General features: G+C 44.3%; 1 protein-coding gene across 1 annotated transcript in view; it reads right to left on the minus strand.

Moving 5' to 3' along the window:
- Nucleotides 1-11,528: 11,528 nt before the first annotated feature.
- LOC113489950 overlaps nucleotides 11,529-17,272 on the minus strand; it is a 9,205-nt gene continuing 3,461 nt past the window's right edge. Inside the window, exons 3-4 of the mRNA XM_026866032.1 lie at nucleotides 13,243-14,605; nucleotides 11,529-12,025 (exon numbers count right to left, since the gene is read on the minus strand). Coding sequence (XP_026721833.1) covers nucleotides 11,529-12,025; nucleotides 13,243-14,605 — 1,860 coding nt within the window. The remainder of the gene's footprint in view (nucleotides 12,026-13,242; nucleotides 14,606-17,272) is intronic.

A 17,272-nucleotide genomic window follows, 5' to 3' on the forward strand; every position in this document is an offset into this window, starting at 1 on the left:
CGGTTCGTGGCGGCGGTGCAGCTCACCGTGAGCGCCTCTGCCCTAGGCAGGCCTCGGGCCCGCGGCCGACCTGGGGCTCAGGGCCACGGCTGGCAGTCTCACGGGTTGTCATGGTGCCCAGCTCTTTCAGCCGGGTTTCTGTGGTGTCCCTGAGCATCATCCAACCCTCAAACAATGCTCAGGTGATCTGAGGAAGTGCTGGTTGTCGTGCTAACAGAAAGAAACGCGAGAGTGTGCAGATGCCTGAAGGCTGACTGGCATTTTGCCTGACTAGGCAAAGTGCTTGTAAGTATTAGAGACTGTCGGGGGCGCTGAGTGTAGTATGAAGGAAAACACAAAGCCTGCATTTTGCACTAAATCGGTATCGCAATTGCAAGACAGGAAATGTTACTGGGATGGAGAAGGAGGAGTTCCTTCAAAACCTAAAATGGTGTCCTTGTCTGTGGAACAGAGAAACAAAAAAGGGGTGGGGGAACACTTCAAAAATCCCAGCTGAACAAAAGCATCGATGACAAGTTTTTCACACAGTCCTGGTGCGCTGTCTTGTGTGCTCTCAGCTTTTGGCTTGAGCAGGCTGATAGAGAGGGCAGTTGATGGGAAATCTGCAAGTAGTCAAGGCTGTTGTCCAGCAGTTGCTGGACCACAGACAAGTGTCATCTTCTGAACCATTGGTGTTAAATCCCTGGACATCTAGAAGAGAAACAGCAAACTTAACTGTTGTGGAGAGCATTTCCTAATTAATGAAATGTGCACAGCCTAGATGGAGTTGAACACGAGGAAATTCAGTAAACCGTACCAGAATTTTGCAGACTAAACTGTGTGTAAACTCTTAATCATAGGGGGGGAAAAAAAGTAAAATCATCTGTAGATGTTCTGATGAAAATACAGTGTAATCAAATCCTAGTTTATCAGTTTGGTACATCATTTAAGCCTAGACTTCCAAGAGCCATTCATAACTTCAAACTGACGACAGAAGAAAATCGGTAAGATTATGTTCACCTCTGACAAACAGTAATTTCTTTAACAATGAAGGCAGGTGAACAGCAGGGACCCAGTCTGCCTTAACAAATCAAATGCGTATTTTTTTTGAAGTAGAACTTGGCAAGCATATCGTGACATAATACGATTTTTGCTGTTACAAACTTCCACCCGTTAAGGGAGCCATAAAGTATCATTACATGTAGAGCTTTTGCATGAGTCTAAGGGCCCCGTGTGCATACATTTGAAGTCCAAGAAATGAAATTGATTTGGGGTAAGGATGCTTTAGTTCAAAGGACGGCTACGTGTTTGGGATTTCTTAGTTCAACAGTAGCAAATATACAGGGTAAGATCCAAATTCCCAGTTCACACTTGGGAATCATGTCATTCATACATTCAGTCATTGACAGAAAATAAAATACAGGAACATGAATGTACAGGCATACATATTCTGCTTGCAATTGTTACTGACAAAACAAAGAATCATATCTTCAGTCAGCCTTTGTTAAATTCCCAACTCAATTTCATCACAGAGGGACTGTATCCCCAGTAATTCCTCTGACAAAGGGGTACCCCAGAGTCTGGGATATTATCCATTTAAAATTTTTAAAAAATTTACAATAAAAATGACTAACTAAAAAGAGTTATTTCCAAGAGCATTAGGGAAAGAGAGGGAAAGAGAGAGAAAGCATGAAACTGGGAAAAAAGATTGGTAAAGATGAGGGTATATCTTAATAATGCTATACTGCCCAAGCAGGGTCATAAAATCTGTAACCACATGTGTCTATCACTGAAGTACAAGACAGCTGTTGAGATAAGCAACCAATGGTTGAATTTCCCTGAAATTAAAAGAATATAGAATCATGGAATGGTTTGGATTAGAAGGGATCTTTAAAGGTCATCTAGTCCAACCCCCCTGTAATCAGCAGGGACATTTTCAGTTCAGGTTGCTCAAAGTCCTGTCCAACCTGACCTTGGATGTTTCCAGGGCATCTACAGCCTCTTTGGGCAACTTGTTCCAGTGTTTCACCACCCTCATCATAAAAGTTGTCTTCCTTATATCTACTCTGAATCTACTCTCTTTTAGTTTAAAACAGTTACGCTTTATTTTATCACAATAGGCCCTGCTAAAAATTTTGTCCCCATCTTTCTTATAAACCCTCTCTAAGTATTGAAAGGCCACAAGAAGGTCTTCTTGGAACCTTCTCTTCTCCAGGCTTGTTGGAAGTGTGGGAAACACAAAACAGTGAAAAAACTGCAAAACACACATTTCCTTAACACATGGTGTCCAGAACAAATACAGGACGGGGTGAAGATCCGGCGATTTGTGTTGCCATGGCACCAAGGAGGAATGCAAAGCAAGGTGGAGACTGCAAGGTCCTGTTCTTCCACTTTACTCAAAGAATATTTGACACAACTATACAGACTTAACTCCTGCTCTTCCACTTTTCTCAAGGACTGTTTTGCACAACTCTGCTGGTATTATCTCCCATTCTTCCTCTTTTTCCACAAGAACTGCACGCACCTTGCACCAAGGAATGTGCTGTGTCATTATTCAAGAAACAATGGCTTGACCACAGTCCCACCCACTCACACATACATACTTAGATAAATACTACCCCGAGTTTCTATCTAACTCAGAGAAACGAGAATCTGGTGCCAAATTGGAGGGACAGATCAACGGGTTTGTGCTCCTTGCCCCCTCGCCCCTCCCTCCCTCCCCCCCTTCCCAAGAAGGGACATCTTTTGGTAAGATTTGTGCCCTTGGCTAAGCTGAGTGATTACCCAGGAATTGTGTGATTGCAATTGTTTTCTTTTGTGTGTAGTGCTATATAACCAACATGCAGTTTGCGCATTTATTGCAGGCAATCTTAAAGAATCTGTAAATGTTTCATAAGAATAAATTGTACTGTTCATGAACCTGACTGCTCTTGAATGCAACCAGACCTACAGCATACGAGCTGTTTGTGCATCTGGTGTCAGACCTATAGTCATGGCCCCAGCTGGCATAGCTATTAGGAGATAAATCCGGCCGCCCCTAGCCCCGCTAATCTCTGAGGACTGGCTAGAATGCAAGGGGATTCATCTCTTACCAAATCAGTTCATCCCCCTAAATGCCACAAGGCTGAACAGTTCCAACTCCTTGAGCCTTTCATCACAGGAGAGGTGTTCCATACCTCTGATCATTTTTGTGTCCCTCCTCTGGACCTGCTCCAACAGGTCCATGTCTCTCCTGTACTGAGGACTCCAAAGCTGGACACACTACTGTAGGTGAGGTCTCACAAGAGAGGAGTAGAAGGGGAGAATCACCTCGACCTGCTGGCCACACTTCTGTTGATGCAGCCCAGGATACAGTTGGCTTGCTAGGCTGCAAGCACACATTGCTGGCTCATGTCCAGCTTTTCATCTGCCAGCACTCCCAAGTCCTTCTCCACAGGGCTGCTCTCAATCCCTTCATCTCCCAGCCTGTATTAATCCCAGGGGTTGCACCAACCCTGGTGAAGGATTTTGCACTTGGCCTTGTTAAACCTCATGAAGTTCACATGGGCCCATTTCTTGAGCTTGTCCAGTGAAGTAAGAACATAAGTACAAGCAGTTCTGTGTTGCAGTAGAGACGGTCATGCGACAATTGACAATTAAGTTAGGAGTAAAAGAAGAAGTGTGTTTATTGTTTTCTACATACTTTATATATCTTTTACAACTACCGCAAGCTCTAACATAATTGGCTAAACCCATAGCAATGGTACACCCATAGCAAGGGTACATGATTGGATAGCTTTCTTAAAGGTTTACTTTTGAACATGATTAACACAGTTCCTTATCTGTGGTCAACAGTTTCATGTTTCTTGCAGCAGATGTTCGCTGTCCTTGCTCCTTATCTGTCGTATGCCCTCTTGCATGCAGACTTCTCATGGGTACAGGATGATCTGGCTGAGGTTAAATTCCATCTGCTCTGCCAGGTGTTTAGCAGACCCACTGCCTACCCTGACAGTTCTGACACACAAATGACCTGTACCAACATAAATTATAGAGGAGTTATTCCTCTTGACCAAATCAAATGTACAGGAGGAAGAATCAGTGGAGCATGGTGAGAAACAAGGTTGACTCTCTTACCTTTGATCCAAGTATTGTGTTTGTGACAACGTTCAACATTCACAGTTTTAAAACTGTTTCTTTCTTGCTACCGTCGTGGTTCATCTCCCTAGTATACATTACTAAATCCTACTTTTCTTACAAACCGGAGCAGATCACAGGATAGACATTCAATATGTCTGTCAGCATCTGAAATTAGGATTATGAATAATCATAGTTGATTTATGTCTGGATGATAAGTAGCACTTATCAATTTGCTGCGTTCAGTTAGAGAAATCTCATTCGTGGTTAGTGGAGGTTTGATCAATGATTCTACCTCTGTAAGTTCTTACAAAGGCTTGTTCTAGCTTGTCTAATCATGACAATGATTATAGTCTGTAGTACATTCTGAGTTATATGTTATTTTCCCTGATTCAAGACATTTAATACTTGTAAGCATGATCTATTCATAATTTTCTGTAATATTTTCCTTTGTTGGAAGATTTTTATTGATGTCTTGTTGTCTGATGCCCAGCTGGCCAAAAGAATTGGCATGGTATCGATTCAGTTTTTCTACTTTTTGGTAGCATAAGAAAGCTTATTAGAAATTACTTAATTCTGCAACATTAATAGGAGACAAACCTGCTCCCTTAGAATCTACTTAGACCTTCCAACCTCTTTTAAACTTGAATTTGTGTATTTCTAAATGCTGTGGGTTGGCCTATCTCATCCTTTTTGGCTTACTTTCAAGTAGGAAGCACACTGGGGCATGGTTACGTATAATATATGTTCAAGCCATCTAATTGCATCTGGACTTCTTTAAGAGAAGTTTTTGAGTTTATGAAGATTTTAGTAGGTTGATATAGTTTTAAGTACATGAAGACTAATAGTGGGATTTTTAAGTCATAAAGGGACATTTCATTAATAATGGAAGGACAAACACAGGCATTGTTTGATTCTTTCTTCTGAAACCCAATGTATCATTCCTTTCCAGACCCTTCCTAAAATTATATTGCATTTTCCTAAAGTTTTTGAAGTGGATAACTGACATAGCTTTACTGGATGTGCCTCCACTCAGTGGGATGAGCCAGTCCAGGAAATTTCTTGTGCAAATCTCTGCCTTTAATTGTCCAACTGTAGAGAGTTCATTCTGCAATGACTTTTGTGGTCTTCAGACTCGTGGGGTTGATCAAACCAAGGTACAGATCATTGCTTGGCTCTTCTAAGACTTGAGACCATGTTAAAATGGCAAGAGTAGATGGGGAATTTGGAGCTGAGGCAGTAGCTGACAGCACCACCTCACAAGTCTCAGTATAAACATTAAAGGTGGTGATATTTGGGGTTTTCCCTTCATAATTCAAGTCACAATAATTTCCTTCAAGTCACAATAATTTCCTTTTGATCACCTGCTAAAGGATGTGTGCTATAACAAAAGCATAGAAAGTCTCCAGAGGGATGCTTGATGCTTTCAGTCCATCTCAGTATATGGAAAACATGGAAGCATTGGTATGTTCCACTCTTGTGACCATTGAACCATTGCATATGGAGTCCACCACAGTAGTGCCTCATTTAGCAGCTCCAAGCTGTTAGAAGCACAGGTCATAGTTGCTTGTCAATGGATTGAATGGTGTTTACTGTTGTTGCTCTCATAGTATATATCAACCAGATGCATAGATATGACTGCATTTTTCCTGTGAACAGCAGAACTACAGGAGGATGTTACTGCCAACCCTCTCCCACCCTCACTCCCTGGCAAAGGGTAAAGTTATGATGAAAATGTTCGGAACTCTTTATGTTCAAACACATGTTACTACACTATGTAAGGATGAAATTAGTGTTACTCAAGTCCAGTCTGGGATTCATCTGACTGTGGTGGCTGAAGGTTCAGCTTTCTATTCCTTCAGTTGAGAAGCATGCAGGTATTTTCTTCATGACCTTCCGCGCTTGCTCTGTGAAATTTCAATGTGATAAATGGCAGGACTAACCTTATGTATAATACAGGCTGATCCATCCCACCTGTGTGTCAGAAAATGTTCACAGGGAATTATTGGCTACTACCAATGTAACTGGTTTGCTATCACATTTTAACATTTTGTCCCTATCCACTTGGGCTTTCCTCAGTTGTCTTCCTATGTCTTGGTGAGTCTTGGCTATTTCTTCCACTAATGTTTCTACCCATTTGCGGAGGGTGGAGGAAGCAAGCAGCTGATTCAATGTGAATGATAGAGCAAGCTTCAACTTTACTGAAAGAAATCACACCTTATATAAGCACTCTACAATACACTACTTGTAACTCTATTGGATACATTTAAGAAACTACATTATAATATCTCAGCCATTGGGTACATCTAAAAGGTCACATTATAATATCTCAGCCCCTTGTGGCATTTCTGGTATGCATAAACATTTTTCTTGCTTTGAACCTGTTTCCCTCCCAGAGCTGTTTTGCTCTCACCCCCAAGGTCATAATGCACCCCAACTTATCTCTTTGTTCTCAGAACAGTCCTTGTTAGCATCACTGAGCCTTGAATCTCCTTCCTTATTAGTATAACTGTACCCTGGGTTTTTTCCTCTGTTTACCTCAGGTGGCTGTGATCGACTTCTGCAGGGAGCTATGGCTGACCAGCTCCTGCAGAGAGCTATGGCCTTGCTCTCTGCAAGCCGTTCTCCAACACCCATTCAACTACCCTGTGTTCCCAAGGGCTCGGTAACTCTACCCCAAACCACCAGGACTCAAGCATTCTTATTTGCCACTGTATCATACCTTGGAAGGGAGTATAATCACGAGTTGCTTTAGATCCTCATAATGCCATGAAAATAATTGCAGAGCTTTTCATCCCAATTCTTCCTATTGGCTCTGCACCATTTTGTTAAAGCTTCCTTAACTCTGCTGTTTATGTGTTGAGTAAATGTGAAGGTGTGGGTTGCCGTGCAGTGTGGAACCTTTGCTTTATTCGTAGGGCATTGCACAGCTCATGCATAACTGTTCAGACAGAGTGGGCTCTGAGATCAGAATCTATGGTATGGGGCATACCTGCTCATGAAAAGATTTTAAGTAACAGATTTACAGTGGTGGCTGCAGTGTAGGTTTTTCTGAAAGGATCTAATACTACCTGTATTTGTTGTTTGAGCTGTCACTGACAGATGTCCCACAAAGTCAATCTGCAGTCATACTCATAGGCAATTAATACATTGGTGCTGGACTGGGGCATTTACTCCACCATAATCTCCATTGGCTGTGCACAAGGAAAGGTGGTTCTCACACAAGTTATATACATCCTTCTTCCTGTTAGGCCACCAGCCAGTGTCTTTCACTATTCTCAGAATGTTTGCCTTACCTCTGTGGCCTTGCTAATATAGGCATTGGATTAGGTATTTGTGGTGGTTTGATCTTGGCTAAAGGGCAGGTACCCACCAAGTCACTCTATCACTTCCACCCCCTTCCCCATTTTTTCTCAACAGGGCAAAGAGGGGAAAGAAAATAAGATAGATTAAAAAAAACCCAATACTTGTGGGTAAAATAAAAGAAATTTTAATATAACCTAAGCAAAGCAAAGGTCCTTGTGCGGAAACAAAAAAAAAAAAGAAAACAGATTTATTCTCGCCTTCCCATGAAGAGGCGGTGTTGGGCCTTCTCAGGAATCAGGGCTCTGATATGCATAGTGGTTGCCTCAGAGGACCAAGGGTGACCCCACCCCCTTCCTCCTTTCTCCCAGCTTTATACTGACAGACGTCATATGGTATGGAATATCCCTTTGGTCGGTTCAGGTCAGCTGTCCTGGTTGTGTCCCCTCCCAAGATCTTGCCCACCCTGTCCCACTGCGGGGGTAAATGTCGGAAGGAGCCTTGGTGCTGTGTAAGCACTGCTCGGCAGGAGCCACAACACCAGGGTGCTACCAAAACCCTGCCAGCTCCCAGCATAAACCACAGCACCGTGAGGGCTGCTGTAGGGGAAAACCAATTCCGGCTCAGCCAGACCTAGTACAGTCTCCACCTCTTATTCCTCACATTTACGTCATGCCCAGGTCCCACATAATACTCATTTATCCATTCCATAAGCTTTCTTCACTCCTTCAGTGACTTGGCTCCCTGTGTTGGTTTAGGCCCTGCTGGGACCGGAGACCGCATTGCCGTTGTCCCTCCCCCACCCTCGGACACAAGTAGGGCACAAACCCTGGGTTAAAATAAGAAGAAATTTAATACAACAGTGTAAAAAACAATCTGAACAACAACAGTAGCAATGATAACAACAATAAAAAGCAATAACAGTGAACAAGACAAAAGATATACAGAGAGATACTGTAATGGATACAGCCAGCCCATGCCTGCTTTTCTTCCACCAAAGCCACAAAGGAAAAATCTTCCTGCACTGCTGCTCTGGACCTGACTTCAGCATGGTATGAATAACCCGGGGTGAGATCCCTTCCCCCTCTCTGCTGGGGAAACTTAACCCTATCCTAGCTGAACCAGGACACTCCCATCTGTCAAGATGGATGTTCAGGACAGGAGCAGTATGTTTGACTGTTGGACTCCAGCACCGCCTAGGTTTGGGTCATCATTGCACATATCTGGTTCACTCTTCATTGTTCCTACTTCCTCCATCACTTCCTGCAACATACAACTCACCCCACAGATTATTTTCCCCAAGGGTTAAATATCCTTGAGGCACACACTGAGTAGTCCCATCCTCCAACGTTACCCACCAAGTACATCCAGGTCCCTGAGCAAAGACGATCCCACGAGTGAGTTTGCCTTTTCCCAAGGGAGGAGCAATCCACACTGCTTTGCCCAGCCATTTCCGTGTGTGTACTACAGGGACCTTATCTCCTCCCACAGTATGAAGGGGGTTTGTTTGGGCAGGATTACAGGTTAACACATCCTCTGGTGTTAGTTAGCCAAGTGGCTTCTGCTAAATTTATATCCCAGCGCTTCCATCCCCCATTGTCCAATGCTTTCAGCATAGTCTTTAAGAGTGTGGAGAAGAAGGCTGAGGCGCTTAATGCCTTCTTTGCCTCAGTCTTTAATAACAAGGTTAGTTGTATTGATGAAATCCAGCCTCCACAGCCAGAATACAGAGACTGGGAGAACGACCCCCCAGCAGTCCAGCAGACAGTCAGTGACTTGCTGCATCACACAGACATACACAAGTCTATGGGACCAGATGGGATACACCCAAGGGTGCTGAAGGAGCTGGCTGGGGTGCTCACCAGGCCACTTTCTATCATTTACCAGCAGTCCTGGCTGACTGGGGAGGTCCCTACAGATTGGAAATTGGCCAGTGTGACGCCCATCTATAAGAAGGGTTGGAAGGATGATCTGGGAAATGACAGGCCTGTCAGCTTGACTTCGGCACCCAGGAAGCTGATGGAGCAGCTCATCCTAAACACCATCATGCAACACATGAGGGACAACCAGATGCTCAGGCCCAGTCAGCATGGGTTTATGAAAGGCAGGTCCTGCCTGACAAACGTGATCTCCTTCTACAACAGGGCGACCTGCTTATTGGATGAGGGAAAGGCTGTGGATGCAATTTACCTTGACTTTAGCAAGGCTTTTGACACCATTTCCCACAGCATTCTCCTGGCAAAAATGGCTGCTCGAGGTTTGGACAATTGCACACTTCACTGGGTCAAAAACTGTCTGGATGACCAGGCCCAAAGAGTTGTGGTGAACGGAGTTAAATCCAGTTGATAGCCGGTCATGAGTGGTGTCCCCCAGGGCTGGGTTTTGGGGCCACTCCTGTTTAACATCTTTATTGATGATCTAGACAAGGGGATCGAGTGCACCCTCAGTCAGTTTGCAGATGACCCCAAGTTGGGTGCGAGTGTTGATCTGCTCGGGGGTAGGGAGGCTCTGCAGGGAGACCTGGACAGGCTGGAGCCATGGGCTGAGGCCAACTGGAGGAGTTTCCATAAGGCCAAATGCCGGGGGCTGCTCTTGGGCCACAACAACCCCCAGCAGCGCTACAGGCTTGGGGAGGAGTGGCTGGAGAGCTGCCAGTCAGAGAGGGACCTGGGGGTGTTGATTGACAGCCAGCTGAACAGGAGCCAGCAGTGTGCCCAGGTGGCCAAGAAGGCCAATGGCATCCTGGCTTGTGTCAGCAATAGCGTGGCCAGCAGGGACAGGGAAGGGATCTTACCCCTGTACTCGGCACTGGGGAGGCCGCCCCTCGATTCCTGTGTTCAGCTTTGGGCCCCTCATTACAAAAAGGACATTGAATGGCTCAAGCGTGTCCAGAGAAGGGCAACGGAGCTGGTGCAGGGTCTGGAGCACAGGTCGAACGGGGAGGGGCTGAGGGAACTGGGGGTGTTTAGTCTGGAGAAGAGGAGGCTGAGGGGAGACCTCATGGCCCTCTACAGCTCCCTGAAAGGAGGGTGCAGAGAGCTGGGGATGAGTCTCTTTAACCAAGTAAGAAACGATAGGACAAGAGGGAATGGCCTCAAGGGAAAGTTCAGACTATATATTAGGAAGCATTTCTTGACAGAACTTGTTATTGGGTGTTGGAATGGGCTGCCCAGGGCAGTGGTGGAATCCCCATCCCTGGAGGTGTTCAAGAGTAGGGTCGATTTAGAGCTTAAGGATCTGCTGTAGGTGGGAACTGTGCAAGGCGAATGGTTGGACTAGATAATCTCCAGGGTCCTCTCCAACCTAGATGATTCTGTGATTCAATATTTCCAGACACATGTGGGTAATAAGGGATGTGATACTCTGTTTTACCAATTATTAGGCATAGCATAAAGGACACAGCCAGCATAAAAATGAACCAATAACCAAAGTGTATTTGATACAAAAGGGTCAGTACATGGGTGAGCGCTGGGGCTACAAACAAGTCAGATTATACATAATCGACATCAATCCCACTGACCCCAACAATGGCACCACACGACCAACAACAGGTGGAATAAATGGTGAAATGCAGTCTCCCATAGAAGGGACAGGAGACAACCGAGTCAACAAGCCAAACACATAAGACCAAGGAAGCCACATACTGAATCTCTACACAGCCCACGTTTACAAAAGCCAGACCTGACTGGAGCCCAGTCCCAGGGAGGCAGGAGGTCCTTCTCCAACAGCAAACACTGCAAAGTGCATCCACCTCACAGACAGACACTGCCCTTCCTGCAAGTGGTCCCAGCTTTTATCCCTAAGTGGGACACCTGACCTTTGCTTACTTAATGCAGACACCTGGGGCTCATTTACCCAATGGCTCTCCCTGCATGACTGGCCGCACCCTGGAGGGAAGCCTAAAGGTAAACTCACTCCCCCCCTTTGTGACGGGCTGTGGGAATCACCCATATGTCAACCTTAATTTGGGGCTTGGGGTTGAAAACCCATCGTTTCACTGGGCCCCTTGACATATGGGTGGACCACAGCCCTCACACAATCTCTAAGTGTGACATCTTTATCTTGTATTCGGCTACAGACACTGCCACAGTCATCTAAGCTGTTTCTTCATATCTGCTTTGCACAGTTTAGCGTCAACTTGTATTCCAGCCTGTATGCTGCCCATTCAGGTCGAATACATTTGCCACAGGAGCGATTTCATATTCCAGGAAGTGCCACACAAGATCTAGAAGACAAAACCTTAGACCATCGTTATTCCCGCAAATAACATATTTTGCGGGGACATGTTCCCATTTTATCTGTCTAGGCTTCATGATTAGGACGGCGTTATCTTTTCCTACAGCTATTACTTCAGCTGGCTCAGGGGGGCCACTCAGCCCTTGGACCCATACTTTTGCCCCATTACTGAAGTTGGTGGATCCAAATCCTTTGTCTCCACGAACAGTAGTGACTTGGGGTGGATCCCCCTTCCTCACCGTTGTTTTCAAGATTGGTAATATTAATAGCTGTGCTACTCTATCATTGGGTTGAATATCTAAATCTTGTTCACCATTATTCAGCAGGATTACTTTGATCTCTCCCTGGTAGTCTGCATCAATCACTCCTCCCATTACATGAATGCCTTTTAGGGCTAGGTTTGAGCAAGCAGTTATTAAACCAAAGTGTCTTGGGGGAATTTGGATTCCTATCCCAGTGTTAAATAACACTTGTCTGGCCTCGATTTATCTTTACCAGTTCTGATGCATAAAGATCTAGCCCAGCAGCCTCTGGAGTGGCCCAGTAGGGGGCCATTGCCCCTGGAACCATTTCCCAGTAGGTTAAAGTTTCAGTTACCATTAGAGGCTCTATTTGCAGATTGTGCGTAGTGATACGCATCAAGGGTGTCTCCATCTCCCCAATGGGTTTATTGTTGAGGGTGTGGAGCACATCTGTGAGGTTAGATCTCCATTGGGATAGGTTTCCATTTCCCAGCTTTTTTAACTGCTCCTTTAAAAGCTCATTCATTCATTCATTCATTCAATTAATCCTGCAGCCTGTGGTTAGTATGAGATATGGAAGATCCATTGAATGTTATGCTGCTCTGCATATTGCTGTACAAATTTATTTCGGAAATGGGACCCATTATCACTTTGTATTTGTAAGGGGATGCCATAGTATAGGATCATTATATCTATGGTAGAGGTAGTACTACGGTGCGTGGCTTTTCTGCAGGGATAAGCAATGAAGTATCCTGGATATGTGTCAGCTGCGGTGCAGATGTATTTATACCCTCAGTCCTGGGGTAAAGGGCCAATATAGTCGATCTGCCAGATTTGTCCTGGCAATTTCCCTCTTCCCAATTCTCCTTTTACGATATTTTGTACCAGGCGCTTATGAGTATGCTGGCACAGAGGACATTGAGCAATTATTATTTTGATCATATCCAGTGACATAACTATGCCACACTCTTGGGCCCACTTGTAAGTGGCCTTTTCCCCAAGATGCCCACATTTCTGGTGTGCCCATTTTGCCAAGCCTTCATGGTCTCCTTCATGAGGGAACTCCAGTCCAGCTTGGCAAATCTTTGCCCGGTTATCAGTGACAGAATTGTAAAGACACTCAAGTGAATTTATCTATGAGCATGTACATGGAATACTGTCGCCTTGGTTCTTTGAAGCAATTCCCAAATATCTTTCCATATTGCCTTTCCCCAGACCATTTTAGAATAAATTTTCCAATCTTTGGCTACCCATCCTCTTGGGTATTGGCTTGGATTGGCATCCAAGTAGCCAATCCATTTGCCACTGACTAAGAATCAGCATATAGGTGTCATTCCCCTAAATCCTCTTGTTTTAAAGCCATATATACTGCATATAACAGCATATTGGCTACTTTCCTCTTTTCCTGTGGTCTCCAGAAATTTCCCTGAAGGAGGATAAGCCACTGCCTTCCAAAACCTTTTCCCTCCTATATATTTAGCTGACCCATCTGTAAACCGTGAGTGTTCCCTTTCAAGAGGTAGCAGCTGATCCAGGGTCTTCCCCCATTGCACTGAGGATTCCTGTTCAACTATAGGATCAGGCTTTACCTCTTGATCCTGCATGGGGGCAGCCACTACTTGCTCACGGAGGGCAGCAACACCACCAGGTCCCACCTTAGCTCTGTCCTGGATGTACCATTTCCATTTTATAATGCTCGATTCTTGCGCATACCCTATTGAGTGAGTCTTTGGGGAGCTTTTAACCCACTGCATAATAGGTATTTCGGGGCGCAGGGCCACCTTGTGACCTATCGTGAGCTTCTCGGTTTCTATCAAGGCCCAATAACAGGCTAACAGTTGTTTCTCAAAGGGCGTGTAATTATGTCCTGCCTCTGGTAACTTTCCTCCCCAAAATCCTAACGGGACTCTTCTTTTCCATTGTTTCTGCCAGAGGCTCCAATTAACATATGACCCATTTACAGATACATTTAATTCTACTTCGCCATCCTGCATGGGCCATAAGTCCAAAGCCCTTTGAATAGCCTCTTTTGCCAATTCAAAGGCAGCCTGCTGTTCATTTCCCCATTCAAATTCATGCTTTTTGTGAGTTACCTTGTATAATGGGACCAGAATCTGTCCTAAATGTGGAATATGTTGTCTCCAGAAACCAAATAGTCCGATAAATCTCTGTGCCTCCTTCTTATTCCGTGGTATAGCAAAGTCAAGAATCTTTTGCAGAGCTTTAGGTAGTATTTCTCGATGACCACAGTTCCAATGTATTCCTAGGAATTTAACAGTCTGAGATGGCCCTTGGATCTTAGTAGGATTAATCTTCCAACCTTTCTGCCTCATATGCGTTAGTAGCACTTCAAGCATTTGTTGTGATTCACCCTCATTGGTCCCTTGAATCAGGATGTCATCAATATAGTGGATTATTTGCATATGAGAAGGGAGCTGTACCTCATCCAGGTGCTCAGCCACTATTCTATGGCAAATAGTTGGACTATGAACCCATCCTTGAGGAAACCTGGTGAAGGTGTACTGCCGTCCTTGCCATGTAAATGCAAATTGATCCCAATGCCCTTCTGCAATCAGAATTGTAGAATATGCATTGCCCAGGTGAATGACAGTGTACCACGTGCCAGGATGCCTCTGAACTCTTTCTATTAAAGTGATCATATCAGGTACAGCTCTCACAAGAGGTGGGGTGCTCTTGTTCAGTTCTCTATAATCCACAGTTATTGTGGTAAGGCATTAGCTGTCTTTTTCTACCTGCCAAGTCACAGAAATGTGGCACTCAGATCACAGCTAACCCTTGCAGGAGGTTAAAACCTTCATGGGAACAAAAGCACAGACACCAATACGATGGTTGCTACTTGTTCAACTTATTAACTGCGCAGTTGCTTTATATAAGCTCCTTAAAGGGATCCACCTTAAGCATGGCAGTGTTTTGGTAACATTCTTCTTTGGCATGATTGATTGGTTCCCTATTCTTCCCGTACATTGAGAGGTCTTCTGAGCACCTCTCCCTACACTTCCCCCTCCCCATGCTATATAGCTATATTTGTAATAATTGAAGTGCTTGTTGTTCTATTTCTTCATACGTAGGGTTTTTTACTCCATTCCCTTTTTCCTTTGCTTTCTCTTCATTCTTTTCCTGTATTCACCACAGCTGCTGCATGCTTCTCTGTAGTGCTTGCCCATACGTTGGGTCTGGGCGGGATGGTTTGTCTAGTGAAAGATCCAAGTAGCCAAAAGCCACAGAAAATCTGCAAAAACTTTTAAGAAGAAATGGTTATTTCAGGTTTTATACATTGTGCAGGTATCCATTTAATTAAGCCATCCTTTTCCACTGCTGCGTACCCACACCCAAACCCTCTTAGCGACAAGCCCGATTCCCATGGTATCGCTCCTGGTTCCCTGATCTGAACCAAAGAATGGTTTTTGTTGCCTGGGTTGGAATAAAGTGTTTCCACAGGGGACATGTGGCCTCATTGCCTCTAACAAATTCATTAAAAGCATAAAGGGCACGGGACAAAAGAGTCTGCTGTCGGTGTATGGGTATGTGCCCTTATGACCTTCCCCCTCCCCAAGCTGTTGTAGTTTTTCTTTTAGGGTGCGATGCGCATGTTCCACTATTGCTTGCGCTTTTGCCCTTCATGATTGGTACCGGCATGGTGTCCATGCGCTTCCTCCTGCTGGGCAAACATCTTGCTTTCAACAGTACAGCTTTCTTATCTTTTGCTACACACACTGTTTGTCAGCCCCTTGGCTTTGCAGGTGTTCTTCACAACAGGTACAGCCTGTTGTTACAGTGAAGCCACTCGATCTGGATCGCTCATAACATGTCTGTTGGTTTTTTAACCAGTCAACGAATCCCTCTTTTGGTTTTTGAGCGATCTAGACCTCTTTTATTGTTCGGTCCATCATTTTCATAAAACACTTCCACACACAACATCATGAAAAGATTACAATGACAATTAAAATGGTTATTCCGTATAAAACCAAATTCTTTACCCATCTAGTAATTGGTAACCTTTTAGCTGAATAATTATTAAATATTCTTTCTTCTTTGAGATGTAAACCTATCATGTAAGCATCACTACAAAACCAAGTGTCATTTACTGGTACTGCTGAAGGAGTCATGTTTTGCCATCCTAGCCTATATACATCCCCAGGCCTCATCTTGCATGCTATGCCCAGCTACTGGGGAAGAGAGCCTCTCAGCTCTAACTCCAATCAAACAGGTCTGAGATGGGTCGGCAGCAGCTGCTAAGCCCAGGATAAATATCTGCTGTCCTGATTGATTTTTCCCTGCCACCTTGGCACAACTCAGCAGTTTCTTATCTATCTTAAGAGGCCTGTTCTTCATCAAAGCTTAGCTGTTTGTCAGAGGCTGTGTAAGGCTGATGCCTCCCAGATCTCGTCTTTCTCTGTTTTGCAGCAGCACCTACAAGACTTGTTTGGGAGCTGTTACCAGTTAAGGGTTAGATAAACTTCAAACACACAGCATACTTAGAATAGTTCCACAGAAGGCTAAAACAATACAGCAGTTACAATTACTAGTTAAAAATAGTAGGCTAATTTCACTACCAATAATTAAGGGATATGACTAAATACTACAAAAATAAACTAAGGAAAATACAGAAGAGCACATTTAATTAATAGAAGTAATATCATTCAGATCCACAATTGCTAGGGAACCCTGGATGCAGCAAGAATGTAGAGAACCTTTCCTTACAAACTGGAAATCCTATATGATGCGTCCATCCATAGGTGAGGCATCCAAAGACGCTGCAAACAGGTTCAGCCTCTAAATCAACAGGCCATAATAACTGGCACTTTTCTTCGAGTGGAAACATCTGATTCCATCCTCCTGTTGGGTTCCACCCTGAGCCTGGCCAACGCTCAAGGAGGAAAACCAAGGGAGTTTCTAGAAATGTTAAACACTTAAGCTCTTAATTCTTAATATTGCTAAACAAAGAAAGTTGAATACACACATTCTTACAGCATTTCATCCTTATTAATAACTACATTTCATCTAAACTACATCTTTCACTAGTGACTGGTAAGCCTAGATATCTCATTAAGGAGCAAACTCATTACTGTTAGCATTTTCTCTTAAAAGAACTGGCAATTGTAGTGTAGTTTGTTCTCTTGTAGTAGCAAACATTACCCAGACATTCTGCTTAAATGGTCAGTCGAAGTGATCGCAAACAGTTGGTACAGGGGCATCCACAGCAACCACAGCTGGATCCTGAGTGCTGGCTGCCTCTCACGCCTCAGGTATGGTTGCACACACCTTGCCAGTAATCACCAGGGACTGTGACCTGTGAAGACACAAGCATAACCTCTTCCCCAGGTTATTAAAGGAAAGGGTCCTTCCCAGTTACCCCTTTCTAGGTTTTTGTTAACACT

Source organism: Athene cunicularia (genome assembly GCF_003259725.1).
Source record: "Athene cunicularia isolate RWA chromosome Z unlocalized genomic scaffold, athCun1 chrZ_part2, whole genome shotgun sequence".
NCBI lineage: Eukaryota > Metazoa > Chordata > Aves > Strigiformes > Strigidae > Athene > Athene cunicularia.